The following is a 15,933-nucleotide window of genomic DNA, read 5'->3' on the forward strand; positions in this document are numbered from 1 at the left end:
TCTGGGAAATGGTATGGATGGATCAATTCTCTTCTAATTCAGTGATATTTTGGTAGGAACCATCAGATCGCTTGGGGTTAGGTACATACCTACAGAGTTCAGTGTGATTCATGTCATCAGAAATTAAAGAGGGTTTTTTTATTTGTTTATTTATTAACAAAGAATGTTCAGGTGAGCTGCACCATAGAATGTCCTCTGCTCTGTGGAGCCTCTAATAGGTGCCCCTAGGAGAGATGGATTCAGGTGCGGCTTCCCAGAGTGTGCATATCTAATTTTAGGTGAAATTCTCTCTCTCTCAGAGATCTAAAAAATTACTCAAGCATGTGCAGTTTTGTTAAGTGTTAAAATAAATAAATGCCACTAACTTGGGAGTTGACCATTTGGAGATTTTTATAGCAGGCATTCAGATACTTAGGATGAATTCCTGGCCTCATTAAAATCAGTGGGACTTTTCCAGATGTCAGTGGGGGCACATCATTCTTCTTATTTTTCGTGGTCCAAATGCAGGCAGAGAACAGAGACCTTGTTAATGTTGGACCTCAGATCAAGTAAAATGTCAGAAAAGGAATGTTGGATGTTCAGCTGTTTTCCCAGCAGAACACGCTGTGCTCTTTTCGCTTAGGAAACCGGCTACCTTTTCAAAAAAGTAATATAGCTTTTGAAATGATCTGGCGGACATTTTATATACAGTGAACCCAGGAAAGAGTGAATTCCACTGGAAAAATAATCAGTTTAATATCCAAATGAATTGAGCGTGCTCTTACTGCAGCGGCTGAAGAGCACACTTAAATTCAGGAGCTCTGATTACTCCATTGTCACACACGGAGCCTCTCAGCGAGTGCAAGTGTTAGGAGCTGTTGCACTTCTGCGGGCTGGAACAGAATGATACAGCAAAACAGAAAATACATGTTATGGATCAGATCTCGTTTTGGATGTCACACAGTGCAAAGGTAAATAGGAATTACAGGTCAGACTGTGAAAATCAAGCTAAGTGCAGTTGCCCTGATTTGGCTTTTGCTCTGCTGGAATCATCAATTTCTTGGCTGGTAGTACAGTGCGCCAGGTGTTCAAATTCACAGAAGGCCAAGAATTACTCTCTTACATAGCACCAAAAGTAAAACCTAGGCAAAGTAACTCTTTTGCAAAAGTAAATACACTGTGTGACAGGTTTAAAACTGCTGAACTGAATGGTATTTTTCACTCTTTTTTTTTTTTCCAGAAGTACCTCAGCTGCAGGGCGCAATAGAAGGATGTGAGTTACTGACTTCCTCACAGCATCAGGACCAGAAATACTACCGTGTGTTTCACCATCAATTAGGAGCAGTTGAAAACCACCTCTCTGAAAAGCCGATCAGCCGATGACATCAGTGGACACCTTTTGTAAAGCACGTTTTATGTACTTCTGCTGAGATCGTTTTTCTACCCTCCGTATGGTTCTATATCACTTACTGGGAACTGATGGTAGCCTCCAGAAAGTGCAGTTTCAAATGGTCAACCTCAATCTTTAGCAAGAAGAAAATCTGGAAACTGGATAGCAACAACATCTTCAGAGAAAATGGTATACGAAGGAAAACGATTAGTTTCCTGCCATTGTTTCTTCCTGTTAACAGCCAAATTCTGCTGGATTCTCACCCTGATGCAAAGAACTTATGGCCAGGAATATGCCCACTCCATCCGACTGGATGGGGACATCATCCTGGGAGGACTGTTCCCCGTCCATGCAAAAGGGGATAGAGGGGTGCCTTGTGGGGAGCTCAAGAAGGAAAAAGGGATCCACAGACTAGAGGCAATGCTGTACGCAATTGATCAGATTAATAAAGACCCCGATCTTCTTGCCAATATCACCTTAGGTGTCCGGATCCTTGATACATGTTCCAGGGACACTTATGCATTGGAGCAATCCTTAACATTTGTACAAGCGTTGATAGAGAAAGATGGTTCAGACGTGAAGTGTGCTAATGGCGACCCACCAATTTTCACTAAACCAGACAAGATATCAGGTGTGATAGGTGCTGCAGCAAGTTCCGTGTCCATTATGGTTGCAAATATTTTAAGACTTTTTAAGGTAAGGAATATTTTCTACTTTTCTTTTGAATTTTAAATTCAAGGAAGTATGTGGGGAGATTGTGATTCTGACTTTCAAATAACAAACAGACTGAAATCTGAAATAACTTGCTTTCCAAGAAAACAAACAAATAAACAAGCAAAGCGATGATTGCAGACCTTAATTTAAGCTTCCAAATGCCTCTTTTAAAGTTCTGAGCAACCAGAGCAGGTTTGAATCCTTCAGGGACTTGTGGTTTTGTTTTTTTGCTGCTCACATTGATTGCTTATACTCATCAAGACTAGGCTGAGATTTGTTTTACAAATGTAAAGGAGAATGAAATATAAGGTTTAAACACAAATCCTTTTTTAGGAGAACCAGATAATTTTCCTAAATGGAAAGATATACCAGTATTAATCTAGTGCTAATGATGTGCATGCCTAGACAGATATCTTTGATTTCCTTGAAGTCTTAACCTCCTCCATATTTTTCACTAAGGGATAATTTTTTTTTCCAGTCTTTGTTATCACTTTGAGGGAGATTACTTTTGGACAACAGTTCTATTGTCATAGTCTTCATTTCCTTCTACATACCTTATTAAGTTCAGCTCTTACGAATGACAAAAAAGCAAGGCTGCCACTTTTAAACTTCCTAAGTTGGATGGGAAGAGGAATACATTCTAATCAATCATCTTAGCTGTAACAGATCAGGCAGCAGACATTTAATTTTTAATCCTGTGCATTGGTAAATAGATTATGGTAAACTGTGCACTTTTGCTCTATGCAGAAAATGACTTTTCCTCTGAATTTATCACTTTATCACTGCCCTGCTCCCCAGTGTTATTCAGATGGATTCTTTTCATTCAGGAATCTTGTCTCACGTCCCACAGCTTCACAACCACTGAAGACCTTTTATTTGACTTTGGCAAAGACAATTCTGGTAATGTTAAATATTGCTGTCAGGGATTTTGAAAAGCATTGCTGTTCTCTAACTGTGACTGAAAATTTGAATAGAAGTAAAGAAAGATTGTCCTGTTTTGAAAGTTTCTCAAACTGACAAAGAGTGTTTCGGTCATCTAAAGGGAGACTCCTGTCCTCCCTTCTGGTTCTTCTATGAAGGGCATAATGATTTGCAGCTCAACAGAGGAGCAAAACGTCTGCTGGGTTGTGGTCAGATATTCATCACAGTCTCAAGGCTCATCCCTCGCTGTAGGCACTTCACATTTGAGATAGTAAACTTGTTCCAGCTGCATTGTTTGCTTGTGAAAATTAAGTAAACAAAACGAGGCTGTCTTAAAAATGTTCTATGTGGAAGCCATGCTTGGTGGGGGAAGCCTGTCCTTCCCAGGAGTAATCATGCATGCTGCACGAAGTAACTATTTTTAATTCCACGTCTTTTTTTTGGAAATTGTTTTACCCTTTTAAATAATGCATGGCTCTGAAGTAATGATAGATGGAACAGTCACTTTAATACCAATCATAATGCAAAGCCACACTTTTATTCCCAGATTTGAGCTGAATACAGTATAGTGGACTGATTTAAGAAACTAAGCCTTGTAAGACATGTATTAACTGTGAATTAAGAGCAACAAGAAGGAAAGAGGCCTATGAATTGCCTAAGATACCAGTAATTTGTCTTCTGAAACCATGACAGCTACCTCCTTATTTCCATTATACAATAAGATTGCAAATAACGTTCTACTGCAGTCTTAATCAATAGAAAGTCATGTGATATCCCCTCTGGGGAAAGATCTTATTTACTCATTTAATTGATGTAACACAGCTGCTGGCAAAAGGAGGAGACATCTCTTTTAGTTTTAATTATAGATCCTGCACAAATATTCTTAATAATGTAAAAAACGACAAATGGCGCCCTTTAATATCTCATCTTGGACCTGCATCTGATGTCTGCTCTTACACCTTCCTCTCAGAAGTAGCTCTGCTATTTTCTCCTGAGTAAAGGCTTCTATATAAAGCCCTGGTTTAGTGGCACAATATAAACCACTAACAATGGAAAACTCCTTCACCCAAATGCAGAAGTATAATCCAGATTGGGTTGTACTTAGGTCAAAGACATGGGCTGAAATTGTCAGCTTATGTAGCCCTAACTGCTCTGATGTAGAGGGCCAAGACCTTAGTACGTGCTCATAAAGGCTCCGGGTATGAAATCTCTGTTTACTGCTTGTTCATGTCAGTCAAGGTTGGGCACTCAGCTGGTATAAATCTCTTACTGTCAGTGATCACCATCATGCAAAAGTGTCTGTTTCCACTATCTGTAGGATTACTTAATTCATCCGTATCTCTGTCCAGCAGTTCTCTTCAGCAAGCTGAACCTGTAATTTCAAGTTCAGCATTGCTTTAATATCTATTCTGAAGTTCCTGTATGTAAAGGACTACCTATTTTCTGAGAACATTGTATCCAGTTAGATTTTAATCTGTGATGAAATTGTGAGAAGTATATTGCATCACTCAGTGAGAATATATATACAAACAAAAGCAATCTGAGAAATACCATGCTGAGTAGCTTGGGTTTTTATGCTGCTATTTTTCTTTTTCTTGTTTTTTTTTTTTTTTCCTTTTCTTTCTTTTATTGATTTTACAACATAAAACATTACAGGTCAATAGTCTTATCCGATGATCTGGTGGATAGTGTAAGCTGATTGATAGTCATGGTATCCTTTTATCTAAGTGTTTTCATGAGAAGAGGGGAGGGAGGGCAGTATGGAACATGGCCTTGATCTATATAACCTTTCTTTTGGCCACATGGCTCACCTTGAATTCTTCTCTATCCTTTTGTGAATATCCAGGAGACACTGCTACTGAGGAGGTTACTTTCTGTCCTTAATAGGTCTGCAACATTAAGGTCCTAATTTGGACAGCTTAAATTTCATCTGTTGATGGCTTTCCACCTCTAAGGAGCACTTTGCAGCAAGGTAAAAAGGGTGACACAAATTGGAGACACAGCCTCATCTGAATGAGAACAAAACAGGTCTGGCCATGTAACATGGTTCAGCCAACAATCTAGTGATTGTGAGGCAAGCTCATAGTGATGGGGTTCAAAGTCAGCAAGGAGGTCAGCATCAGCAGCAATGCAAGGTCATGGTCAGCAAGGTACAAGGCCAGTGGCATAGCTTTGGGACCCAAGGGAAATGGCCTGAGCTGAGAAGCAGCAGTCAAGTGAAGAACAGGTATAGAGGTCTCTCTGAGGCTCTCCCTCACAACATAGCTGAATCCTGGGCTGATTCAGGGTCAAATGCTTGCACTCTGTCAAATCTTGAACACATGCAACCAAACCCAGGACTGGGAATGAGAAGATGTTGCAGAGCCTATTGGTGCGTTCAGGGCCTTAACAGTTCTTTAGCATTTCTCATAGGAGTAACTCTGGAAATAGGACAGACAGACACGGGCATTCCTCTTTCTTCTGGTGTGCCAGGAGCTACTCTTTCCTCTGCGTAGATGTTTGGTTGTTATTATTGCTGGTTTGGAAGTCTCGCTGCCAAACTGGTTTGCGTTTGGCTGGCAAGATCTATTGAGGGCCTGCCTGTCCCAGCTGGCCAGCTCTCACTAGTGCAAAGGCAACTTTTCTGTTGACTGCATCATTCAAGCACAACATCTTACTCCTTCCCGAGTTTGTCTTATGGAATTTTCTGCTTCATATAGGGTGCTTCATATAGGGTGCGTATAGGTATAGAGATACAGCCAAGTGATGCTCTTATCCGTGTAAAGTGTATAAGCACTGGGCTGTTCCCAGTCCCTCAAAACTCATCTTGGAGAAACAAGAGTCTATAACTCATCTCACTTCATGTTCCCCATACTTAAAGCTTTTACTTAATATAGAATGCTTTGGATTGGAAAAAAACTTAAAAAATCATCTTGTCCAAACCCCCTGGCTGGGGGGCTGGGACATCTTCTACTAGATCTGGTTTCTCAAAGCCAAAGCCAACCTGACCTTGAATACTTCCAGAGATGGTATATCCACAGCTTCTCTGGGTAATCTGTTCTAATATCTCACCACCCTCATCATGAAAAGTATTTCTTTTTTATATCCACTCTGTATCTGGCTTCCTTCAGTTTAAAACCATTACTCTTTGTCCTATTACTACAAGCCCCAGGAAAAAGTCTCTCTCCATCATTCTTATAAACCCACTTTTATGTATCAAAAGGCCACAATGAGGCCTCCCCGGAGCCTTTTCTGCTCCAGATTGAATCTCAACTATCTCAGCCTCTTTTTGGAGAGGTGCTCCAGCCCTCTGATCTTTTTTATAGTCCTCCTCAGGACCTGCTCTAACGTGTCCACAGCTGTCTTGTGCTGGGAGCCTCTGAGCTGCTTGCAGTAATGTTGTTCGACTAACTCATATCAGTGGTTAAAATCTGTTGGAAAGAATAGAGATATTTTCTTATTCTACCATCTAAAAGCTTTCTGCTATTTCTGAACTCCTCGGTGCACTCCATCTGTCACCTTCACACATCTAGCCAATGTCACACTGAGAGCAGCGAAGGGACAGTGGCTTGCATGTGAATTGAGATAGGTGGAAAGTATGCTTGATGAATTGTGATCTTAAGCTTCTACGTGTATGTTTATGTACGTGCATGTAAAGCCAAAATGGTAATAGACAGTTTTGTTCTTTTCCTTGCCTTCTGCCTTGCCTTTTGTTTTGCTGTATGTTTTCTGCTCTCTTCTAAAACACTTTTCTAAAGTGCTTTTTTCCTTTTTTTGGTCGAATTCTCTTCTTTCTGCGCTACTGTAATCCATTTTAATAGCTGCTGTCTGAAGGGACTAATATTTACTTCATGCACATTTGCCTTATACATTTCATACACATTTACTTCTTCAGAAGCTCATAGTACAAATGACGTTCTGGAGTTATTCTTTCTACTTTATGTGCAGCCATCCAAAATGCAAGGCACAGTTTCTTTCAATAAATCTGGAAGTAAAGGTATCAGTTCCCCCAGCATTTTTTTGTAATTTGCTTTTCTGCTTGCTTGTATCCTTCTGGGTTTTAGTGGATATCCATGGCTGGCAGCCTTGTGCAGCTAGCAGCGCTGTACCTGGTTGATGCTTTTTCAGGCTTGGTGGAAGGTCTTTTTACATTTGGCTGCCATGAGATGCTCCTGTTGCCTTGTGATCCAGACCCAGACAGGCCTCCCAGGAATGTGGGAACTGTGATTACGTGGAGCCTAACCTCACTGAACTTCATAATTTAGGAGCTGTATATTTAATAGTGGCAATAGTGTGCATTTCATGACTGGATGGAATATGACATGAGTGAAGTGCAGTAACATTTTACCATATGATTTCAGAGAGTATGCACAAGCTTTTTGAGGCAGTCTGAAATACATGCAGATCCTGATTCTGACTCTATGGAAATTTTGCATCTCCTGAACATCACTGTCTTGAAAGTCTTCAGGGAGATGTAGGAATCAGCCTTTCTCACGTGGCTGCATGGCCTTTCCGTAATGGGAAGAATTTTACCATTTACTTTATAATAAGTAAAGAACAGTCTCAAGAAGTTTACCCAACAGACTGGCATTCATTAATAAAAAAATGTACCGCACTGATTAAAACAGATCCATCTTCTGTTCACTGTGTCACACTACATTTGTCAATAGTGTTTTGTGCAGTATAGCATTTGAGATTTGCAATGAGTTATGATTTTTTGTGGTTAAAACATAAGTAGAAAATCAAGACTGAAGTGTGAAGAAAAATTGTTCATAGTGAGAATTAGACTGAAACATTTTGAAATCAGCTTTTAAGAGGAACAGATTTGTTTTACATTTATTCTAGATAATATTTTCACTTTCTGAATCATTTTTAATTATAAAAGGAAGCCATTGCCAATACATCCCATTTAATTTTACAGTGTTTTTTGTTGCTTTTTACAAGCACTTATCTGTTTAGTGCCTGAGCATTTTGTCTTGTTATTGGTTGGAAAATACCTTGTAATCATTATATACATATATATATATTTATTTATATTTCCTCCTTTTTTTCCTCACAACTCAGCTTCTGTTAGAAACAGCTTTCATATCTCTGTGTATTTCCATGGTAGTAGATACTTGGATTATGGAAAAGACTCTTTTAATTCAGCTGTGGTTTTTCTGCCAGTGCAGTGTTAAATGTGTCTCAGACCAGAAAGGCAAATGGCAGGTCAACACCGAGATAAAATTATATGTACATCAGATACTTTGTGAGTATCAATAATGAAATTGTTGGGAAATTCTTTAGCTGCAGCCAGAGGAAATAATAGATTTCCAGATTCTGTGAAAACTGCTAGGACTGATTAGCATCAAATTTTATTTGTGCTAAGCTGCTTGAGGCAAGGGAGTACAAAAGCAACTTAATGCATTCATTTAGGATTTTACAGTATATTAGTTCCTTAAATATTCCTCTAAAGATCTAGTATTTTTAGTCTTCTCCCATTCCTAGATGAAGCTATAAGTAGTGGTTAGAGCAAAGCAGCAATTTGTTTTTCTGTATTATTTTCTGTATTTGTCATTGGTTTGCTACAAGGCTTTAGAAGCATTTCTTGACCTTTTTGAACTTCCCTTTTGTCATTTTGGTTTGATCGTGTTTAATCATTTCACGGGAAAAACTAGGAGGTTGATTAATGTTTATTAAATGATATGAGTTATCTCCCCTGTTTTTGTGGGTAAGCTGATGTTGTCTTAAATGTTGAAGTTTTTATGCCGTTCCCTAACCACATATGGGAGCACCTTACCAAGAGATTGTAGCTTTTAAAGACCGGTGGTCTGATTTGCTTTCTAATTCCATGATGGCAGTTTAGGCTGTATATGTATTTATCCCTCACATGAACACATGAAAGAAATTGTGTATGCTAAGAGAATTAGTTCACCCTTTCATGGCTGAGTTGTTACCACTGTATGAAAGTTGTCTGTATGTGACAGAGACCCCAAGTTATTTGTTAAGTAATGCCTATATTGATATAGATATCAACTGTAATTCTACAAAAGAGAGGACTGAAAGGTTAAGGAGAAGAGCAGTTTAGCAAGAGCTGACGTTCACATAAAGACAAATTCTACAATGAACTTTATTAAAGATCTCGTATTAGGAGGCACTTTTTATCTTTGCTAGTAAACAAAATGTACCTGGCACAGTTCTCTGGCACTGAGGCCAGCTGACACAAATAATCCACCTCTGTACAATGAACTCACATTTCCCTAAATCGTGGGTCTGCATTCAAGCTACTGGAAAGGAATGATCCCTGACCCGTGTTAACTTCTGAAGCCTGTCTGGAAGAGGCTGTTGGCTGGCACAGGTCACAGCCCAGCTAAGGACTGTCCTAGAAGCTCAGCAGAGGAGGTAGTCTTCCCATGCTCAGGAATATGCTCTGGAAAGATGCATGCAATGTATCAAGTGGATACTAGGGCATGACAGAGTTCCTCTGCTCCTATGTCATGCTGAGGGGAAGTCAAGACACTGCTAAGGATCATCAAAACCGTTGCGGTGTTTTATTACGATGATGTTAGTTTTATTAGCCATGATGAGAACTAAATAAAGACTTTTTTCCCTGGTGATAATTGTTTCAGTACAGTGACAGCTGTGCCATATGAATAGTCTTGCATTCTGACTGGCAACAGAAACCAGGCAGTATTGTGTGTTACAGCCAACTGGTAGATCTTGTGGTTTTGTGTATTTCCATTCTCATTATTTTCCCTAATGCACATTGTGCTTTTAGGATTAAACTGGTTTATGGTTCTTAAATGTACATCCTTGTGTTTACTAGCATTTATCAGAGAAAAATAGTCATCTAAACAAAAGTCTTACTGAAAGACACAGATTCCAGTTGAACAAATTTAATAGCCAAGAGCAAAATGCTCCTCTGGGCAAGGATCTACATATGCTCCTAGATCAGAAAAACATGATATTATATCCTCTATCCTTCTGACAGGACAATTAAGCATGTAAGTCAAGCCTTAAATGAGGAAGCTGCTTGCCCTTGACTGCCTGTGTCCTAAATAGAGAGTGTGAAATGCTTTCAGAGCAAGACAGAATCAGCTCTGTGAGTGTGAGTGCGTCTTTCATGTTTAGCAAAAAGAGGATTGTTTGCTACATGCTTGCACTTTGACCATGCAAAACCTCTTCTAATTGCATGTTCTCCAAGCAGTGTTTTTGTCAGACATGCTGCATGACTCTGACTCACTCTTGTTTCTATGAGTTACAAAGGTGTCTGGGTCAGCAGGAGGGAGCGCTGAAGATTGGTTCTCTAAGTGGGACCCCGTGTTTGTGGGGTAACAGGAAATAAGGGACATGCTTCTTGAGAAAAGGAAAAGATGTCCTTTTTTTACTCCACTGTGGGATTTCTTGTTTGGGACTTCAGATAGATACCTGGCTCTAAAAGTCTTCTCTGAAATAAGTTACTGCTGTTAGGAATGCTGGGATTGGGGGAGCTCTCTTCCTATTACTTTTCTTTAATAGCTCGGGACTCTGAGAAAGATGTAAAAGTGATTTCTATGAGTTGGAATAATTCCCATTTAGAGATTTGACTTTTGTTCTTTCATACAAGGTGCTCACAGTATTTAACTCTGTGACAGAAGTATTTCTAGAGGCAGAATCAGAATCTGTATATTCTCTTTTCTGATACACATATGCACATGATTTTACAGAGTAGAAAAAAGTAGCAAAAGGACAACAACACATTTGGTATATAATTCCACTGTGTGCTCCTAATAATTTTCATTAGTTTTGTACTTTGCTTATGCTTTGTCACATTTGCAATGTCATTATGATCTTGCAGGCTGGCTAAAATTTTGTCCAATAACTCCATGGTGTTATAATAACACTAATCCCCCAAAGTAATTCTTACTCTCATTCAGATAAATTTACTTTGTTTTTTTTTTTTTGTTTGTTTGTAAAGACTTTTGAAATATTAACATCTTTGTGAAAAAGTCTCATCACAATTAATACTTAGTCTACACATCAGAGAAACATTTCAAAGAGGCTATGAATTCTGCAGTGATTCTCAAGCTGGATGCTTCCAAAATGTATCCCCCAAAAAGAGCAAAAGAAAGGGCTAGCTTTCTCACTCTTCTTCTTACTTCACATGGTGCCATACGTATGCATTTCTCACTAGTGCTGAAACACAGAAAGTCCCTTCTAAAAAAGCTTAGTTCCTTGAGGGCTACCACATAGACAAGGACTCACCAGTCTAAAAGGCGTGCTTTAATGAACACACATGGAGCCACAGGGAGCCTCGAGACTTGCCTGTTCAGATGATGTGTGGAAGGATAATTGAGTGAAGTTGAAAAGGAACTAAAATGTGAAGAAGTACTGTTTATACATCGGTCATATTTCCATGGAAGCAACAACAGATACAAAGAGCACAACAGCACTATTTGATAGAGCAAAGTCTCAGCTACAAAACACTCTTTTTCAACATAACCGTCATTTTTGCCAGCAATGAACAGGAGCCTGCATGTCACCCTTGTAAAAATCTGTACCAGTGGAGGTGACCTATTATTTCACAGCTGCTGTGGCAGCGTGATTGCTAGGAAAATGCTGCCCATGCAGTCCATCTTTCATCTAAACAAATGGAAATCAGGAAGGATCAAATCCTTATTACACTGTGGCTGTGGTAGGAAAATCCAGCCAAGACTGCTGGCAATGTTCTCCACGTTCTTCAGACTGGTATGGTGTTATCATGTTGCAAGAAAGAGATTGTCTTCTATTCTGACCTGTCACAGGAGATTTGAGTCTTTAGCTTAGTCAGCGTTGTGATGTAGTGGTCAAAGTGGATGGCTTGTCCAGATTCAGGAAATCAGGAGGGATCGCCTCTTTCCTATCCCAACAGACCGTGCATAATACTTTTCCCACTGAGGGCTGTGTCTTGAACTTTTTCTTTGATCACATGGACTGTTGTTTTGACTCTGACTTGTAGTGGTGATACCACATCTCACCACTGGTAATGATGTGATCAAGGTAACTGTCACCATGAGCCTCTTATTGGTTCAGTAAGTCCTGACAAACTTGCTTACGGTGCTCTTTCTGTTCCTGTGTTAGCATTCATGGGATCTACCTGGTGCAAACTTCAGGATATTGCAGCCTCATTGCCACCATCATTTCCAACACATTGAAGCCAGTATTCAGCTCTGAACATAGTTCTGTGGTTGTAATCCATGGATAAACAGATTGGGATGCTCTTCATTTTATGGTGTGACAGCCGTGCATGGCTGTCCAGAATGTGGCTTGTCTTTCAGGTTGCTGTTGTCACAGCTGAAACGCACTGCCCATTATCTCACTGTATTCATATCCACTGTTTGGTCTCCATAAATGTTCAGCAAGCATTGATGAATGTCAGTGAGTGCAGTATTTTCTGTATGGAGTAATTCAGTGACACATCTTTGCTTCATATGCACTTCTACGTCAGATGCTGTTTTGTCAGACTGCCCCTCTGCTGCCATCTATCACATGGCAAAACAATATTACAGGATGTTGGTGGGGAGGTTGAACTTCTACTGTCATACCACCAGCATTCCCCTCTGACTTTGCGAGCCAACATAATAAAATAGAAGGCATTACTTTTGGAGCAGTCTTTGTAGAAGGCAGTACGAGTTGGCTAGTAGTGGAAAAGAGGAGATTTGTAAGGGCTGTGTGTATGTTTTAACACATTTATATTTTCTATATTATTATATTACCATTGTCTATGAACTCCCTCATCCAAACAACCTTTGAAGAGAGTTGTGTAGGGAAAGAGAATTTATCTTGATAAATTAGATGAGAAACTCAGCAATCATTTGGAGTAGCATAAATAGTCCTAGAGGTTATTCTCATTGCAGTGTTGTCTGGGACACGAGAACAAGTTCTGCAGAAAGAGATGACCTGCCAGGTCTGGTATCATACAGTGAATGGAAAGTGCAGAGGGCTGGGAATCCCAAGACTGCAGAAGACTGCTTGTACTCTGATTCAGGCCAAGAGCAGCAGATGAGTAGGATAAGTGACTAAATTCTTCTGCTGCTATCTAGGCCCTCTTTCTTGAATTTTACTTACTCAAAAGAGAAATAGAGTCTGATTTTTGTGTCACTTAGACTTGCTTAAAGGAGAAGGAATTCCCGGGAAAGCAGTGCATTGCAGGGAAGCCAGTGGATGATGCAGCTGTAAAGCTGGATTTATCCAGAGGGATATAATACCCTGTTGGTTTTACTGTTAGTAGGTTTCCTTTTCCACTAACAGATTTTCTGGTGTGCAGCAAAGGCAGATGTGGCTCCTCTATTACTTTGTGATGTTTTCAGAAATGACCATGGTGATGCTCTTTTGGTGTCAGCCTGCAAGGAGTTCTGGATGTGTTTATTTGGAAGAGAAGTGGTTTGTTTCCACAGGATGGAGTGATCTTGAATGAGCTGGCTGTCTGATATCCACAGGCAAGCTTCTGCAGCACATCCTTTCTCATATGGACTAACTATGAAAATAATGCCCCAAATTCAACTTAAAGAGCAATTAGCAGAGTACATACATGTATACCACACTATTATTTCAAGGGGGAACATTTATGTTCACTATTAGAAAAAATATTGCAAGAAATATTCTGTTGTACATTGTCTAAAGATTAATTTGATTGTGTACGATAGGAGAAATGTCAGATTTCCCATTGCCTGGATTTCTGAAAATTACACTGGACAGAATATGAAAATGTGTTTTTGTAACAGCAGGAAAGTGAGCTAGGTAAAGTAGTCAGTGTTTTCCACTCCTAAATTCGATGGTTCTGTTTTACATGCTTTGTGTAACAAAGACCAGGATTTAAAAGTTACCAGCTGCTATATTTACTTGCTAAAGTGTGAAGAAAATATGTATTGTCCTGAGGATTAAAGGGCTGCTTCTCTTTGTGTTCAGTTCAGGCAGAACTGAAGCATTTGTAATGAAAGTAAAAGCTACTAGAAAGCATAAAAAAGGAGAGAAAAAAAATCTGTTTATGTCTTCTTTGTTGGACCAGATTTGATGATGCCCTTTGAAAGCTTAAATGTAAACATTCATCTTATTAACCACCGTTTCATTCTTTTTCTGCATGTTAAACAATTTCAGTTGTAAAATCTTAATGCAGTTGGAGCTGTTGTTTCATCCTAATGGAAACCATCTTGCCAATCATCGTCTGAAAAGCAAAAACTCATCATCTGTGAACTAGGGGACACCTCCAGTAACAGCTGGACAGCATTTTGGAAACTGGATATGTAAGGTATTTGGGACAAGATGCACCACAGAGAAAGAATAATGTTGCAAAGGTAGTCCCAGGGATGGAAATATGAACGAGAGTAGCTGTGCTGAATACAGGAGTATGAAAAATGCACACTTGGAACAGATGCTAAGAGTGCCCTGTGACTCAAGGTATGATTTCCTGCCGTTCCTGCCAAGTTTCAAAGATTGTGTTTTTCTATCTCCCCCCACCCCCCCGCCCTTTATTTCTATTTTTAGGCTGGATAGCAAAGGACTTGTGATACAGGAATGAAGATTCACAGTTCAAGTTCTACCTATTTTATTGCCTCTTTGCTTAAGATCAAATCACTTTTGTTTCTGGTGTCCAGGAGAGAATGAGAGTAAAGATGTCAAAAGCTGAAGAAAACAGAGTATTTCTGAGATGGGTCAAATAATCTCTTGGCTCAATGGCTTTGTCTGCTTTGCAGAGCTTTGTCTGAGTATGACAGACTGCCCTCGCTGTGCATTACTGCCTGCTGAAGCCTTACGTCCTGTATCTTGCTGCAGCGCAGAGCTCTGCGACCTTGGCAAGTCAGGCAGAACCAAATCCTCAGCCCGAGCGCCGCTGGCCATGGGTGCCTGGGTGTCCCTGGGGGCTGATGTGCAGGGTCCCCAGCCTCTGCTCCAGGTGCCTCAAGGGATTTTGTGAATATAAAGGCTCCTCGCTAATCAGATATAGAATGAGGGCTGGGGGCATACCTCCTACAGCGAGTTCTTAATGAGGGATTCCTTGTATCCTCTTACACAGCTCCCTCCCCTGGGTTTTGCTATGAAAGGGGATTATCTGACTCTGTATGATCAAAATACGCAAGTCATCAGTCTCTGGAGCAAGTGATGAAACCTGTCTGACCACAATCAAAGGCTGCATATTCCCTCCATGAAACCATGATATTCTAAGAAAGAGAGTCTGAAAATCAGGCAAAAACCATTTGGATCATTGCCCAGTAAAACAAAAATTGTTAAAACTCATCTCTGCAATCTATACTTGGGTGATTAGGAAAAACGAATTCCTGTTATTATTAAAACAGAACATGAAATTATGCAGTGTAGAATAGAAGAAAATTAAGACAGGTGCATGCAAATATGTGATCTACTTTAGATGAGTGGATTTTTTTTTCTTAAATGCTTCAGAAGAAACAATTTTGAAAAAGATTGTCAGCTGATGCTTATTCCAATTTTTTCTTGGTGGCATAGGAGCCCTGCTTTTGTTTCTTTTCCTTGTTCATTTTTTCATGCTAATTCCATTGAAAGTTTGATTGCTTCCATGTAGTTTGATGAAGAACCTTATTAACAGTGCAGCATCTGGTAGCTGGGTGTCAAATGTCTGCCTCATTGGTTTACCAGGAGCAGATCAGGAGCTCAGAGAGCTTTTTGTACCTTTCGCATCTGTAATTTTTTTTATCTTTTTGAGTTGTTTTTTAATGTAACTAAAGCATGGAGGCCATACTGTGATCAGAACTGTACAAATAATTAGTCAGTTTGACAGCTGAATTGAAAAATAATCATTCATTTTAATCTGAACTGAAATGATTATGTTGAATTGGAATTTGGGGGCTCCTTGATTTTTTATTTTTATGAAGGCTCCCCCAGAATGCCTTGTTTTGTGTTAAATGATAACATGATCCATTTGGAATGAAATATTTTAATTCTATTTTGGATATTTTACAATTTAAAATTAAAAAAAAACA

At 39.6% G+C, this 15,933-nt stretch overlaps 1 protein-coding gene across 4 annotated transcripts in view; it reads left to right on the forward strand.

Annotated features, from left to right (window-relative positions):
• Window positions 1–15,933, forward strand: part of GRM8 (glutamate metabotropic receptor 8) — a 331,978-nt gene that overhangs the window by 4,973 nt on the left and 311,072 nt on the right. For all 4 annotated transcript variants that reach the window (XM_090136829.1, XM_090136816.1, XM_090136825.1 and 1 more), the window contains exon 2: window positions 1,220–2,065. In XM_090136829.1, coding sequence (XP_089992955.1) covers window positions 1,556–2,065 — 510 coding nt within the window. In that variant the 5' untranslated portion in view covers window positions 1,220–1,555. The remainder of the gene's footprint in view (window positions 1–1,219; window positions 2,066–15,933) is intronic.

This window comes from Phasianus colchicus, chromosome 1, assembly GCF_987193195.1.
Source record: "Phasianus colchicus chromosome 1, bPhaCol1.hap1.1, whole genome shotgun sequence".
NCBI classification, from domain to species: Eukaryota; Metazoa; Chordata; class Aves; order Galliformes; family Phasianidae; genus Phasianus; species Phasianus colchicus.